Genomic DNA, 16,647 nt, shown 5'->3' with positions numbered 1-16,647 from the left:
TTGGTTACTTATTACTTTGCAAAGTATTATATTTACTGTAGGTTAACATTATACTATGTAATGACATTGTGACGTAACCTCATTCCATCTGGAGTTTATGTATGTGTTGGTTCCATTCAGAATGTTTGCAATGTTTTCTTTTGTTACCCGAGGGCAGTTGGAGCCAGCCTCTCAGGAGGGCGCCTGGTGTGTCTTGCGGTCTTTTACTTTGATAATAAATATGCAACCAAAAGTTGCGTCCGCTTCATAACTTAACACTTCACTCCTCTACTTTCACTATAGACCACTTGTAAGCGATATTCAATCAACACTACAGCCAAGTCAATGCCTAGTCTGGGATGCTGAGGAAAACTCTTATTAATGTATTTTTATGTCTGGTTCAGTACTCTGGATGACCACCCTTGTATAACACCCCCCTCTTAGAATCCCCCTGACCCCACTGAGCCAAGAAGTAGGTTTGTTCTGCAAATTAAAAGGTTTATTTGAGAATTTAAACAATATATATATATATCACACTTTATAATAAATTAATATCTGACAGTACACTTAGACATATGATGTTGATCAACAATGGGTAATCTGGCACTAGCGCACTTCTTTACAATCAATGAGGAGTTAGTATAGGATGGATAAAGTAGCAAAAATACTTTTATGATTTCAAGGGAAAAGCAATGAGGAATAAAATGCAGTACAGAAATACTTGATATGATTTTAGCAAAATATAAGAATATCCCTTTTTCTCTGGCAATTACCCCCCTCCCCTATGCAATGTAAGAAATGGAAGGAGATGGAAAGAGGAGCACACAGTTCTCAGGAATGCAATCAAATACAATACGAAATTCAGTTCTCCCCCAGCAAGCTTAGAGGAAACAGGTAGGAGTTTGAAACACAGGCCCAAAATGCTTTTTAAATGTGATGGCAATGGATGGGAAAATGTGCCAACTGATTTTAATTCCCTCTAGGGATTCAGGGTGAGTGGGAGATGCGTGTTGGTATTAGTTCAGGCTCACTTTAGCAATGCTCTATGAGTTATTACCAAGTTGCAAACGGATTTTAACAAAAGAAAGAATGGAGCTGCTATTTTGACAAGTGGAGAAATTGAGCCAAAATCGCAAATCGCTGTAAATTCCGCGAGTGCGTGAATCGCGATTGCGGTAAAAGTATAAGGAGTAGGAAGTCGGTTCTAGGCATGTTAGAAAGCTTAGAAAATGTTGTTCCTAGCCCAAACGGTTCCAGAGATACCGACGATTAAATAATGGTAGTTTTTCGGATTTAAAGTAAACTCAAAATGACAGGTGACAGCTTGCAGCTGCAGAATTGACAGGTGACAGTTGTGCAGCTTTAAAAATGACAGATGACACGATTTCTAGGAGGCAGTTTCGACTTAGGTTAAAATAGTTTGGATTAGATTATTTTAACTAAGAGATTGGTTCTGCACAGTTCTGCTAGGTACTCACAATATAAATTTGAACTAGGCCTCGTCACAGATCTGGTCAACACGTCCGGCTGCGGTTCTGTCTGCTCGGCGGGTCAATCAGGCACCGGTTGTGCTCACAGCGATCTGGGTCAGCTATGCTCTGCTGGTCTAGCCTCTCTGGATTCTGGATGTAACACTGCTTTCTGGGTACTGCTACAGGTTCTTGCAAAAATTCTCGGCAAAACTTCAAACAGCTCGCCCAGCTGTTGAATAGTTTGGTTAGTTTTGAGGCCTGCTGAAGAGGATTCAGCTGGTGGATTCAGGCCTCTCTGCTGCAAATTCTGGAATTAATTTCTGCTACAGGTTCTGGAGATTGATGGATTTGAAGTCTGGATCTCTGGATGTGAAGTCGTCGGTCAGCATGCTCCGCAGCAAATGGAATTGAATGTCTCTACCTGTCCCAGCAGTCTCTTTTTATGTGTTTTGAAAAGGGGTGTGTGCCTGGGCCTAGCTAAGCCTGCCCCTCTCTACTTGTCATTGGCCCAATTCTCCTCTCTCCCTTGATTGGGAGAAGGAAATGTGAGTCAGAGTGATGCTGTAGGTTTTATGGTCAGAGGAACCTCCCCTTGTCAGATTGCACACAAATCTTTTTCTGACCCAAATACATATTTCCCAAATACACAGTTGTTTTTACATCACCTACACACATCATATATCACATGAGGTAGGCACTGTTCCGACTCTGGCGTTTCTAGGAGCTTGGGTAAAGAAATGGCAACTTATTTTCGATTTTAGTGGGTTATGCAACATTGGTTTTTCATTAAAAATTATACACATATACACGGCCTGTCCATACATACTCCAGTAAATTCCCATGTCTCTAGCTTAAACACAGAGTCTGTAGTATCAATAAATAGTGGGGTTTCGCCCCAGAACATCACACAAATTGGAGTTTGGGCTTGAACTGTGGGCAAAGTTTTCATTTTAAGGATCCCCAAATTTCACATTTCTGTCATCTGGTTACCAAGAGTTATCAGTGTTTCTATAAACTATATATTTGTTGCAATTCAACTCCCCCAAAGTGTTTGGGTCCGCCCCCAAAGTTTGGGGATGACAGTGATCACATGTCTCTCCTGGCTGCCAGATCTTTGTTGACAGGAAACAGTCAAAATCACCATATCCTATTCAAGGGGAAAGGTCTTTTGTGTGGGCTCCAGCAAGCTGAGGTCAACAGACCAGGGGGCCACTTTGCATTTGGTTAGCATGACCATGTGATATCCTGGGCTTTCTGAGGTGAGAAGGTTTCCCAGCCTTTTGGCATGTTAATCAAATCAGATTGTCTCTGGGAACAGCAGGTGGTTAGATTTTCAATTAACTAACATGCTTTGAAGTCCCTGCCCCTCTTGCAACTCCTAAATACAGTTTCCCTGTCAGAGTTTAGACCGCTAGCGCCACCTTGGGGAATTTGTCGGTACTGCATCCATTTTTGAGTTGTCTTGAATTACTGCATTTCAATAGAGTGGTCTTTTGCTTGATAGTATAGGACCCTTGCTTAACATTGTTTTGATGGCATCCTTACAGTAGAGTGGTGATGTGCAACCCCCCACAAAAAGGTCGTATCTTTGGAGTGGTCTTGTACCAACTGCGCAGTTCTCCTATTCTGGCGTGAATGTGAGCGGCGATAGCTCATCCCCACATCTACCCAGTCTATTGATTCAACATGGGTCAAAACCCATGACACACTCCCACTTTGACAATTCCATCAACCACTTCACCATCACCATTCCCCATCCATTGTTGGTTCTCCTTCCCTAATGTATCACCAAATAAAAATTAAATCCTGTCTCCTTTGCCCTTTATCTCAACAAAGTCAAAGTCTCCCTTCAAGCTCTCTTTCCTCCTGTTGCCCACTCTATAGAACTTGCCTTCATTAAACACAGCACCACACATACCACCCTCTTTAATGATCACTTTCCTGCTAGCTCCTTCAAATCTCTCCTGCCCTTGCCCTCAACCATAGATTGCCCCAGGCATCCAACTATTGAGGACATCCATGTGCTGCTGCTTACACTATGTAAATAAAGATTGACCCCACACTCTTCCTTCTGCATGCAAAAACTCTATTCTGATCCTCAGTAATGCTCTGGATTCTGCCAAATAGCATCACGTCAAAAAAAAGATGTCCTCTCTCTGTTCCCATCTTTGCAAATTATCCATGAACTTTTGCGCCTAGAAACACTTGTGTACAGGCGCGTTATAAATGTCTTATCATATCATAAGCCATGCTTCCACCAAGAGTTACTCTATATCATTCTCTTTCTCTACCTTTCCTCCTATTCTTCCTCAGAAAGCCAAAATTACCAAAATACATGACACCCTGTCACTATTTGTATCCCTTCCACCCCCTACCTTCACGCCAATGCCTACCTCCAACGCACTCTCATGACTATCTCACTTCTCTCCCAGCACCTCTATTAAACGTCTACCCATCCTTCACTCTACCAACTCATCCTTCACTGCCATTAATCCCTTTTGACAACAAACCAACAGGGAACTTACTACCTTCTAATATACCCATACTAAAAGAATACAGTCGACCCCAACAATACCTAATTCTACAGACCTGTTTCCTTTCTATGTTACCACTCTAAAATCCTTGAGATATGATATGATATTTATAACGCACATATACACAAGTGTTTCAAGGCGCGACGAGGCAAGGGAGGGGGAACAGAGGGAAGACAGAAAACGATCTTACTAGGCCAGCTGTCATTCAGATCACGAAAGAGATAAAGAGAGGGTTGTCTTTAAATGCATAGAAATGTATCTGGTGCTACACTCACTCTGCTGCAAACATTTCACTGAGACTGCTTTCAACCATGTCTCCAACTTTCTGAGCACTGCCTTCCACTCTCAGCTCACCTTCATTCTCATTCTACTTGACAAATCCATATCTTGTGGTACTGTGCACCCCCTCCTTCCTCCAACCTCTTCCTTCCATTGGTTTAAAGGGCACTATCTTTGACGTGGTTGCCCCCTGTCTCTGCAACTACTCAATCTCCAAATTTGAGTTTAATGCCACTAATTGTGGGAAGCACCCAGGGATCAGTCCCTCATCCTCTCCTCATCGCCCTTTACACCTCCTCCCTGTCAACAACAGACTTGCCCCCTCGCATCTACAGTTCAGGAAGGAGATAAAGACCCCCCTCTTCATGGAATGGTTCCTCCCTTACACCTAGGTCCACACACCATCCACTGCCCACCCTAACTGAGACTGGGTGATCTGATCCCCACTGTTTCCTTCTGTGGTTTCTTGTAGATCCCTTTCTGATATATTTCCCACCTTCCCCCTCCCCTGTTAGCTCCCACTCCCTTGTTCCTCTGCTCCCCTCACCATGTTCTTCCACCTATGATTGTAAAGCACTTTGTTGCTTCTCGAAGGTAGGTCTGTGCTCCTACATCCTAACAATTACAATGAGTTGATGATCACCTCTATGCTTATGACGATCCGATCATTTTCTCCTTCCCCCTTTCATCCCTGCTATCTATGAACTTATAACCAATTGTCTAAAGGTAATCCATCATAGGATGGCTCTACGCTGCCTCCTGCTTAACTCCTCAAAGATGGAGGCCCTTCTCCCAGCCTACAATGCTAACCCCACTCTACTCGCTTCAATCCCCATTGCCATGAACTTCTTGACTCACTCCCTCTGGATAGCAACCTTGCGGTGCCCTTTGGTAGCTATGTAAAACCCTGGCAGTTACTCATGGTCACTGCCACAAAAGCCCACAGCTCACAAAGCTCAAATTCATCAACATTAGAAAGATCAGCCCGCATCTCACAAAACCTCTAACTTCTACTCTAATGGTTAGCATACCAGTTACTGCACAAATCTTGGTCTTCCCCATCCCCCACTGTGTTTCCTCTCACTATCACTCCAACATTCTACATGCCCACTTCATTAGAAAGCTCTACCCCAGCAATCAAAGCCATTTCATCAGTAGAACTGTTCAAGTCTAGGGCCAGGCTACACTTGCTTTCAAGCGAGGGAGTGCCCCCAAATCACTCTCTTCTTATTTCATCTCACCTCCCAACCCATTTCTCCTGATAATGCCTCTCATGACTATTCAGTGGAAATTATCATTTTTTTTTATAAATACTGGAACTTGGCCTGTGTTTCTAGAGTATCCCATCATCATATGGAGTACCTCAATCAGTCTACTAACGCATATTGCAAAGATACCTTACTCAGGGACTGTCTTCACCCCCCTATAACTGTTTCTGTTTGAAAATGATACCCTGCCTCTAATAAATACTTGAAAAAACAAGCGCTGGAATGAGGTCTTTTGGCATTCTTTTTGTCTGCCCTGCCTCTTTCCTTCCCTTTTCAGCTGTCTTCCACGCTCTTTTGCAGTTGGTCAGTAGGTGAAAGTGGATCCAGGTCATGTGACCTTTGATGTACCTAGCTGCTAATCATTGCTAAATGGTTGGTGCTCAGTTTGGGACTATGTTTGCCTGCCTCACACCTTTCTTTCCCTTCTAACTCCTACATTGCAGGACATCATTCGCCCAGGCATCTGAAGTAAAGGGAAGACAAAGCCATGAGGAATTCCTGTTTTGGCCTTGAAACAATCTGAACACCTGCTCCACACATATCAGTTAAGCCAGCAGCATGTGCCTCACACCTTACCCACCCATTCCCATCTCAACCTTTACCCACACAAGCAAATACCCAGTCCACACCCCACTCCAACACACGTCCAACTAACAGAACCTCATCCACATCCCACTCATCACCACCCACACTCCATCCGCAAAACACATATAAAGCTTCATACTCATCAATGCTCACTCCACATCGCTAAGCTTACCATCACTCACAGCCTAGTCACACACTTTATCACAGCGACATGGCTCAACCCCACCTCCACACACATTCTCGATATACTCAACTCTCTAGGCAACAGCATGCAACACAAGGACTGCAAAGGCAAGGCTGGCGGAGGACTCTCTTTTTCACAAGACCTCATGGACATTCACCCACAAGCAGAACACCACAACTGCATTCATGTAACTCTCCAGTTGGTACTTCCCACTCACAGATGCTCAGGCAGCTACCTTTTACCTGATTTGTCAACCACTGCAAACCAACAAGGCCTTTCCTGATGAAATCACAGTCCTTATCACAACAGCATCCATCAACAACCAAATTCACATTGCCCTCAGAGACCTCAACCTGCCCGGGAGCCACACCACCAAATAAACCATTGAGACCCTGCTTGAACTACTCGACACCATGGATATCAAGCAGCCCATCACAGACCAAATGCACAACAATGGTAACACACACAATTTGGTATTCACCACCTCCTCAGCCATGGTAGGTCATACCCCCTATATTTGGACTGGATATCCCATGCAGCCATACCCATCCTGCTCCCACCACACTCTTCTACTCCAATGAAGCCAACCAAAACACCCCACCACTCTTTCAAGGACTTCCCCCATGTATGCACTGCAAGGAAATCTCATCACCTTGGCCTGCATGTCCAACCACTAAGAGAATGTCAATGCTCAGATCAACACACTCAACCACACCCTAATTGAGACCACCAACACCCATGTACTACTGAAACTTCAAATAGACAAACATACCTTTTTACACACAGGAACTAATTGACAGCAAGCTCCACATACACAGTGCTGGAAAAATCATGCCACCTAGAAGACCTCATCACGCACAGAACCATCAGTTCAGCAAGCAGGACATTCATCATCAAAGCCCAAGCAGACTACTATACAACTACAATTACGAAAGTATCTCACAGATAAGATAGAAAAGATAAGACAACATGCTGACAGCTCAAAACACACCACATACATCCCACCCATAACAGCCTGCAACATATTATGATGTACCTAATTCAGCACAATTACTCCAGAACTCTTGACTAACACTCTTCCAGCCCTCAAACCCATCAGCTTCAAAGAAGACCACCTTTTCTACTCCATTGTGGGAGTCACCACGGGTGGAGCACTCACATTACTTCTAAACATCGTCAATGCATCCTTTACACAATGCACCTTCCAGATGCACTGAAAATGGTACAGATACTTTACTGCTAAAGAAACCCAGACTTCACACGGAAGACCAAGCAAAGTATCACTCCATCCCTTCCTTGGCAAAGAGATTGAGAAGATGGTTGCCATCTATTTGCATGAAAGGTTCACTCAGCACAATCTCCTACAGTACTATTAATCTGGTACAGCGACCGCCACAATCCAAATTATCAATGATGCTCTGCAAATCCAGGACAGCAGAGACCCCTGCATGCGTGTCCTAATCACCTTCTCTGCCATTTTCAATACAATTTATCATGAGGACCTCCACAGAATCCTCAGCATGTGCATGAGCTTCAACGCAGCAGTCTTGCAGTTACTTGCTTAGTACCTTACCAACAGAGACCACTTTGCCCAGATGACCCACAACAGATTGCAGCATCTTCTAGTAACATGCACAGTTCCACAAAGCTCCATGCTGTCTCCTGTCATCTTCAACCTCTATGTGGAATCTCTGGGGAACTCTCCACCAACGTCAAGATACACCTATACATAGATGACATGCAGCTTTACTGCATCAACAACATCCACTGACTTAACCACTGTTTGTCCCTCATCCGACCCTTGAGGTCTAACGCCTACCTGAATCTAACCCGAGCAAAGACAGAATTAATTCTCCTAGCAAATCCTATCAGTCAGAATTGGCTGACTGACGTGAAGCTCAACAGATTCACACCTCAACTCTCACCTAGTGCAAGCTCCCTTGGCTCTGACCACTCATTCACAACACACATTGCCAAGAAGACTGTAACAGCTTGCATTTCTCCCCAAAGTCAAGTCTTTAATATTTTCCTCGAGTTTCCCAACAGTTGTCCAAGCAGTGGTCACAGTCTACCTGGAGGTGGCAACACCCTACACACAGAAGATCCAGATGCCACCTTGGCCCCTCTGAAAGCCATCCAGCATGCTTCAGCTTGCCTCATCACAGGCCTAAGAAAGTTCAACCACATCACCCCTATCCTGAAGGAGGTGACTGGCAACCCCTTCAAGCATGCATCATGTGAAAGATAGCCTGCATCATTCATAAAGCGGTCACACCCAAAACACCACTCTACCTGGCTGAGAATGTCACCATTTCCACAGACAAGTGCATCACAATTAAACCAGCCTTGAAACAAAGAACTGCAATAGGAATAAAACAAGAAACAGGCATGCTCCTCCTGTACACCCTGTCTTTGGAATAAGTTACCAAGGTAGATAAGAACGTCTCCTTTCATCCTACACTTCAGGAAGGACCAGGGAATCCTACTCTCCAAAGAACCATTCCCCAATCACTGATTGGGCCAGTGAATCTCCCCCGCTGATGCCTACAGCCTTGCCTGCTCACCTATCCCTCTGAGCTACTCTGCTACCCCCATACTCTTACTTCTAACTCCGAGGGTTCATTCCCTGTATACAGCGCTCTGCTGCTTCGCAATTAGGTTTGTTCAGCCTTATAAATTCCATTCATACATATGTGAGTACATACATAAGACTCTTGTCCTTAGGCCTAGAGATGACCTAGGAGTAAGCTCTCGTTGTAAGGGAATCAGTAGAGGTAGGAACACTGGACACATTGGAGTGCAGTATTCGGTCACTCTAAACCCCTTCCTGGTTTTATGGCACCTGCTGCTGCTAAAGGTCTTGTAGGCTCCTTGGAGAAGAGTGTGGTAAACGTGTGTGGTAAACTGAACTGGCACTGGGAGCAAGTGGTGTTAGAAGTATGCCACGTGATGTTTAACTAATTTTGCACCACTGGGGAACTCTGGCACAGCAAGCGGCGCATCGACCCACATTTCGTACTAACAGGATACCAAAGAAATTTATTTTGAAAGTGGATTCCCTGAGAGGACAGTCGAGCTAGGAATAAAACTGCCAGGTACTCCCAGAAGAGACTATATCAACTGAGGGAAAGGGGTATCTGCAGCTCCACAATTCCATTTAACAGCCGCATGCTCGGGAAGCTGGGAGGAGGCCCTCCTAGTCTATGAAGGTGCTGAAAAGTTTAGTCAAGAAAATCCCAAAGCCAAAGACAACACTCTGGGCTTAAGTAGAAAAAAAATACATTCATATTCTACCCTGTAAAGAATAGTCTTGGGAAAATGTTGGCTTTTATTTAACCATTCTGATGCTTCCCCAGATGTTTTCCCCTCCTCTGATCTCTCAGTCCCATTAGTCTGGGGTAATCAGAACTGGTCGTGCCAGTACGAAATCTTTTTTTACCCTTAGCATCTGTGACACATCTTTTGGGTACCGTGGCGCATTTTCCCATTTGCTTTCATCTCCCTGCTCCCAATAAACGCTTGAAGATAACTGTGTAGGAAATAAAGTTCCATTACAGGGAGAGCAACTTACTCCTCACACATGATACATGCGAATCTCACAAAATCCTTGCAAATCACAGGCAGTCGCCTTAACAGTTAAGAAACATGCGTGACGTTCTGTAAAATGTAAGAATGCATCAAACCTCATTTCCATGGCGACAGCGACAAATATAGACGAAAGCCCTCAATAATGATTAGGTATTCCATGATTCCATACCTGGTATAATTGTGGATGGCATCCTGTACGTGCCTCGTAAAATGCACCGGAAGAGAGCCCCCATCTTTTGCTGCAAATATGTGTCCGGCAGACCCTCTTGACAACCCCTTTCTGAAAAGCAATGGAACAGAACACCATGAAACATCATTCATGCACAAAACAGTATGCATTGCACCTCATCATGCATGAAACAGCGAACATGTGAGATCGATTGATTTCAGAAACATCCAGCTCCCACTGGTAGGGGACCACCACCCTTCGTGGATGTGGCAAGGGGTAGACACGGAGTTCATATATTCTGATATACTGTTCTTGTGCACACGTAGGCATCATAAATGCCCACAATGTCCCCTATATACACACACAGTCTTCCCAATCTCAGATTTTAAAGACGTGGCTTTTACGGACATCTTACCAGTCCATTACCATTGTCTCTTCTGTGGTTCACAATATAGATTTAAAATCTCCACACTGATTTACAAAAACATGTGCCCAATTATTTTACACGAGCATTGGGTTCAGACATAAAAGCAACATTTAAATAAGTGTTTTAATTCTTCCTGGAATTCATGAAGCTGTTCTTCCCTCAGACAACCTGCAAGCTGATTCCTTTCGAGAGAACTGTCAAAGACAGACTTGATTACTTGTTATTTGGATTTTTTGACACGCCGTGCACAATACATGTCATTACATCATGTAAACACTCGTTAAGGAAAGCTCTGCAAATGAATCATGCTGCCAAGGCAATTTATATCCTAAGGAGACAAATTCAATAATCTAATCAAGTGACTAGAAAAGAAGGGTGCATGGTTAAATCAAGTGCGAGGTACCCAAGTTTCAAGGCCTGGGGTAAGTGGCCCCTTTAGCTGGCATGGGCAATGGAGAAATAACTTGATCTAGATACCAAGATATCTTGGAATGTCCCGGATAGGCAACATAAAGGTAATACAAAAGTAAAATCACACTGGAGAGTAGGTTGTGAAGATACCAGCTGCTTAAATGATCACCCAGTAATCACACATGTTCTCATGTGAGAGCAATATGTCCACAGAACATGGATGATGCATCACATCTCTCGTGTTGAGGTAGGACCTTTCTGCTGCGCACTAAATCAATGGCGCAAACTGAATCATCCAAATGAAGATCGCCACGGCATGAGTCATGACCATGCAGGTTATACCTCTGAATATGTGCACCACACAGCGATTGCCATGAAACTGCACCTCTGTTATTTGCAAATCCCACTAAGGCTGAAGACATCTTCGTCAGTTCTTCACTGGTTCCTAAACCAACCAGCATTTGTCTCTGGTGAAGGCATAGCAATGGGTCGCACCTGGACTTTATACAAAGAAAGTTGTGTGACTCTTGGCCTTTTGCAGGCCAAGTACATAAAGCACTTTCCTTGAACATAATAAATATGCAGCCATCTCTGTGAAGCAGCACAAGTCAATCACCCAACATTGTTGAAGACCAAGAGTAAAGTGAGAAGTAAAGGGGAAAAGCATAAAAGAAAATGGTTCACAGCACTTCATGACAAGCCAGGCTATGATGTGTTACTCAAACCTGGGTCGCCATTCCATCCACATTGGTTCAAAGTCTCAATTTCTTTACCCCCATTGCCTTTGTGCATGTCAATGATGTATCTGTTTCGCCACTTCTATTGCACTTTGGTTTTGCTTCAATGCCTTGGAATCATAAACAGGCAACAGAGTACTGTTAGTTTCCAAAATCGTGTATCATTTGGTCACCTCAGTATCGTTTCCTTAATCTAGTGCAGTAACCTGCAACCCATGACACGCCCCGATGTTTTGGACTACCACTGCCAAAAGCCCACAATATTGACTATGCTGTCTGGGGCTGATGGAAATTTTAGTTAAAAAAATCTGCAGAGCCAAAGGTTGCCAAGCTCTGATCTAGTGGTTCATCAAACGCATTAGAGTCAGTATTCCATGTTATGAGGTACCACATGGAAACCTTTGCAGTCAAACAGCTGCTAAATGGGTTGCCTTTAATCAAGGGATACACAAGAGACAATTGTGTCCAGCCTGAGTTCCAATTTTTAAGTAACTTTCTGTTGTATTTGTATGTATTTAACATAGGGGATGTCATGTAAGTCTTTTCGAAAACAGTGGACGTAATAAGGATAGCAGAGGTCTTTTCAAGGTAGGATGTCTATACAATAGCAACTGGATATTTGAATGAAAGTAACCCATTTGATGAGCGAGAGGCGTCGTGGGACATAGTCCAGGGACAGAGACTATTGACAGACATAAATAAGATAAACTGTAAGGTGTAATGCAAAGAAATTGGTCAATGCAAATATTTACATTTGGTACGTGTGAATGTGGCACTCTATAGAACTGACGGGTGGGGTCAGTTTGGGGCCGTGAGGGAATGGGAGGGGGAAACGCACCCTCCTTCGCTATGTGAAAATGAAGTCTCGGCCCCAACACTTCCACACATGGTCTGGATTTAATGTCCAAAGGGGAGGGCATTCAATTGGAGATAGCAAAGTAAAGAGGAGGAGTGGAACCATGAGGAGGCATGTGGGGCAGAGCATGAAAAGGCTGAGGAGAGAGAAGGATTGCAGGTTACGAGTGGGAGAGTAGACAGAGAGGCAGCAGGAAGGTGGGAGCGAGGGCAAGAGAAGGTATGGGTTTATAGACAAGAGGAGGCATTTAAAAAGAGAGTGGTTAGGCAAGGCATGGATGGCCATACCACGTGGCGGCTGTTTGTGGAGATAGGGGAGGAATGTAAATGTTTGTAGAGGGGCGATTAAAGAATTTGGGAACCTTGTTTAGGGGAGAGAAGGAGTTGAGGGAGAGACAAAGGAATAGAGTTGACCAGGGTAGAGATCAATGTTTTGCCTGAGTAATGTGTGAGGAGAGGGAAGATTTTATTTATTTTGAGAATGTTAATTCTGGCAGCAGTTGCAGTTGTCATAGTGAACTGTTGGAGTCTTAGGTTACTTTCAAAGAGGACACCAAGTTTTAAAGCTTTAGCTGAGATTGAGGACATCAGGAGAGAGGAAGATGGGGAGACGAGTCAACATTGGAGGCAAAGAGGCATAAGACTTCAGTCTTAAAAGAGTTTAGCATCAGGTTGCTTAAAGCCGTACAATGGTGGGTAACTGTTAGGCAATTAGTGATGTGTTCCAAGTTAGAAGGGGTTAAGGAGGGAAAGGAGAAAGGTTCTGTATGTCATCAGCAAAGAGGTGGTAGTGGATGCCAAAGGTAGAGATAAGCTTAAACAGGAAGGAGGTGTAGCGAGTGAAAATGAGTGGGTCTAGGACTGATCTTTGGGGCACTCTGACAGGGAGGGGTGTGAGCCTGTGAAGCAGGCGGTGATGGAGTTCAAAGAGATGGCGACAAAGAGGTCATAGGCGACAAAGAGGTCATAAAGGTAAGAGGCTACCCATTCAGGTGCAGTGTTCTTGAAACCTAGGGAGGAGAGGGACTCGTTTGGGGGCGGGGCAGATCTGCAGTGTCAAAGGCTGCAAAGAGGTCATGTAGAATAAGGATAGAAGAGAGGTGAGAATGGTGAGCAGTGGTGGGAATGTTGGAGACATGGTTAAGAACAGTTTCAGTGGAATGTTTACTCCTCAAACGTGGTGCAGGGAGTCAGAGAGTGAGTGATTCTCAATGTGGTTGAGGATCAACTCTCAAGGACTGGGGAGTGGTGGGGCAGGTGACAGTCAGGTCTGAAGAAAAAGTTATTGTTAGGTAGTGGGTTCTTCTTTACAGAGATTGTGGTGGATATCTTGATGCAGGCTGGGAATATGCCTGTGAGGAGGAACAGATTAAAGGAATAGGAGAGGTAAGAGAAGGTGAGAGATGCAAGCTCTTTAATCGTTTGAGTTGTGCAAGTGTCAATGGAGCATAGAATCGATTCACATAGGTATAGTGAGGATGACGTGAGGGTGACAAGAGGTGGAGCGAAGGAAGGTGGGGATAGAGATAAGAGAGTGGTCATGGTGTCACATATTTTAGGGATTTGGAGGAGAAGTAGGTGGCAAATTCGTAAGCTTTAAGAGAGGAGGATAGAGTGCACTTTTTTCAGTGGGGGGAGAAGAACCTGTAGGGTCACAGAGAAATTGCATGGGTGGGAAGGAGGGAGGATATGAAGTTGGTGTATATTTTGATACGAGATTTGCTTCAAATCAAATCTGAAAGAATGATGTGTTAGTTCTTATTACTTAGGAATATAAGTGTGTATGTGCTGAGATGCTATCACAAAGGTAGTTGCAAACGTCAATCTGTTCCTCATTGCTGCAAGATTGCTCTCTGTTTTCTTTTTCTTAAAGCCATGTTTCTGTTTGTAGAAATAAGGGTATCATTAAAGATCTGAGGAGTAAAATCCAATTCCTTATTATCAAGGTCTTCTCATTAATGGGAAGCATCAGTGCTAAAATATGTAACACATCAGAATTGTGAATGGAGAAGACTGTGTTTCAAACTTGCTGGATGGTAAAGTAAGCTGGGGGTACTGGTGTTAGGCTTGCTGTACACCCCAGTACTCACTGTTTTGAATTGTTTTTATATTGAAACATTATGGGCGCTAACAACGTTTTTGCTGTGGGATATGGAAATTCTGATCGGAGAGCCAGTTCACATGACCGAGTCTAAGTACTAGAAAAAAGCATAAAACATTGTCAATTGATCTGAGCCAAGTCTCGATATTTGGACAATTCAGTAGGTGTTGCTTTTCAAAGCTTGACATAAAAACGCGGGCTTTTGATGAAGCCACATTGCACCATACGCCAGGACCTGCAAGTTGTAAAAGTAATCATGTACAAACCTGAAGAACTTAAGTAAATTCAAGTACAGAGATTGAATGAGGAACTATTTAGAAATCATAAATTGTATTGTAAGAAATGATTTTACCACAGATGCACCATCCTCATGGGGGAGGTAGCTGTTGAGCGTCTGTACAGGTTACATTACCAACATGTCCTTCCAGTTTGGGAAACAACTGATGCTATGATTTAATTCAGTTCAGATGGAGTTTTAAGTGGCTTTATCATAGGTACAGTGATTGGTCACAAGCGGATTTCGAAATGTGTCACAGAGTGCGATTGGCCAAAGGAAACAATAGCTGCTATAATGGGCCCCACCTGTGGTTGGACCAGGGTCTCTTGAATACTAGGGGCAGTATCAAATATTGGGACCAGCGATTTGCTTTAGGAGAGAAAATAGGAACGCGTTGGCCAATTTAGCTACTTATTAGGAGTATTTTTGGAATGCCCTCAGTCGCTTGCCTGATGCTTAGCAGTCATTTGTAATAGCCTTCGTCATTAGCAGAAGGACGCACTACTTGTGAATGGCATTCAGAGCAAGCCTGCATTTTAATCAATCTGCCTTTGTTGGTTGGCTTCATGATGACGCTGGTTTCCTCTTTTGTGGCATTTCTCATTCTTAAATTGCTTTCAGTGCAATAATGTTGTCAAGAAAGACAGTTACTACCTCCCACTCTCTAATAAATATATCTATTCAAAATAGCCCACGTCGTCATCAAGGTGGGGGAAAAGAGAATGTATGGATTTATAGATCAAGAGTAGGAATCTGAAAAGAGAACAGTTGCATACAGTTTGAAATAACCATATTTATTTTGGGGAAACAAGACTCATATACTGGTACCAAGAAGAAAAGCAACATGCACTATCCAGTGGCACATCATTTCATTGTACCTGAAACATTCCTGAATAGGAGTGAAGATTAATGGATCGAAGAACTATGATGATTCGAGTAGGAGGGAAGCAGGTCTGGGAGCGTGGTCTACTGCTGGCAACTCCTCCTGTACTGTCAGCAGACTACACTCTTATCAACTTTCACATTCCTACCTCTCGCATCTCTGTCTTCTCACACTAACTCAACTATTACAGCTGGCTCCAGAGAGAAAACGGGAACTTCCCTGGACACTGCTGTGAACCAGTCACTTTTTGAGGCAGAAACCACAGGAAGGACCCAATTCATAATAGGAATACTCAGTGATAGAGAGGGCTCTCTGACATAGGAATTGACGTGGGCTATCAGGGCACTTGACTTTGCTTCGGGACCCTCTGACTTTGCAACCTGTGGCTCTTCAAATGTTTTGGAGTATGTCTCCCATGATCCCTCACCAATAACTATGATGGCTAAGGCTGATGGAGTAGTAGTCCCAAACATCTGGAAAAACAAATGTTGCAGACCACTGAGCTGGGCAATCCCTTGCTAGGAGTACCCTATCGCTTGGCCATTAATATTTAATGGCAAGACAAATGAAAAGATGCAAATGTTATACAAACATTACCAAAATCTTTCAGAATTGATTATGTCATTCAGAGTTTTTTGGGAAGGGAGATCTACCCCATGGAGCAACGCAGTGCTTTAACAGATCGGACCATATACATTAAAGATAATACATTAATTTAGGAACAACCTCAGAAAATGTCTGTGAGCAGGAATAGTGTAGAAGGTGTCACCAAAGGTGTATTCACCCCTCTGTGGTCCCAGTTTCTACATCTGGATCTGATAGGTGGAAATGCCGGTTACGGCGGCAGGAAATTGGGTGCATGATATTTGGTGGTGCAGAGCTCCTCACAGTAGTCATT

At 43.7% G+C, this 16,647-nt stretch overlaps 1 protein-coding gene across 3 annotated transcripts in view; it reads right to left on the bottom strand.

Annotated features, from left to right (window-relative positions):
- Positions 1 to 16,647, bottom strand: part of FAM149A (family with sequence similarity 149 member A) — a 331,701-nt gene that overhangs the window by 224,043 nt on the left and 91,011 nt on the right. For all 3 annotated transcript variants that reach the window (XM_069631543.1, XM_069631542.1, XM_069631541.1), the window contains exon 2: positions 10,059 to 10,169. In XM_069631543.1, coding sequence (XP_069487644.1) covers positions 10,059 to 10,169 — 111 coding nt within the window. The remainder of the gene's footprint in view (positions 1 to 10,058; positions 10,170 to 16,647) is intronic.

The sequence above is a fragment of the Ambystoma mexicanum genome, chromosome 6q (genome assembly GCF_040938575.1).
Source record: "Ambystoma mexicanum isolate Mex_15411 chromosome 6q, UKY_AmexF1_1, whole genome shotgun sequence".
NCBI classification, from domain to species: domain Eukaryota; kingdom Metazoa; phylum Chordata; class Amphibia; order Caudata; family Ambystomatidae; genus Ambystoma; species Ambystoma mexicanum.
The sequence above is the reverse complement of the archived record's forward strand: the minus strand, read 5'-3'. Positions and strand labels throughout refer to the sequence as shown.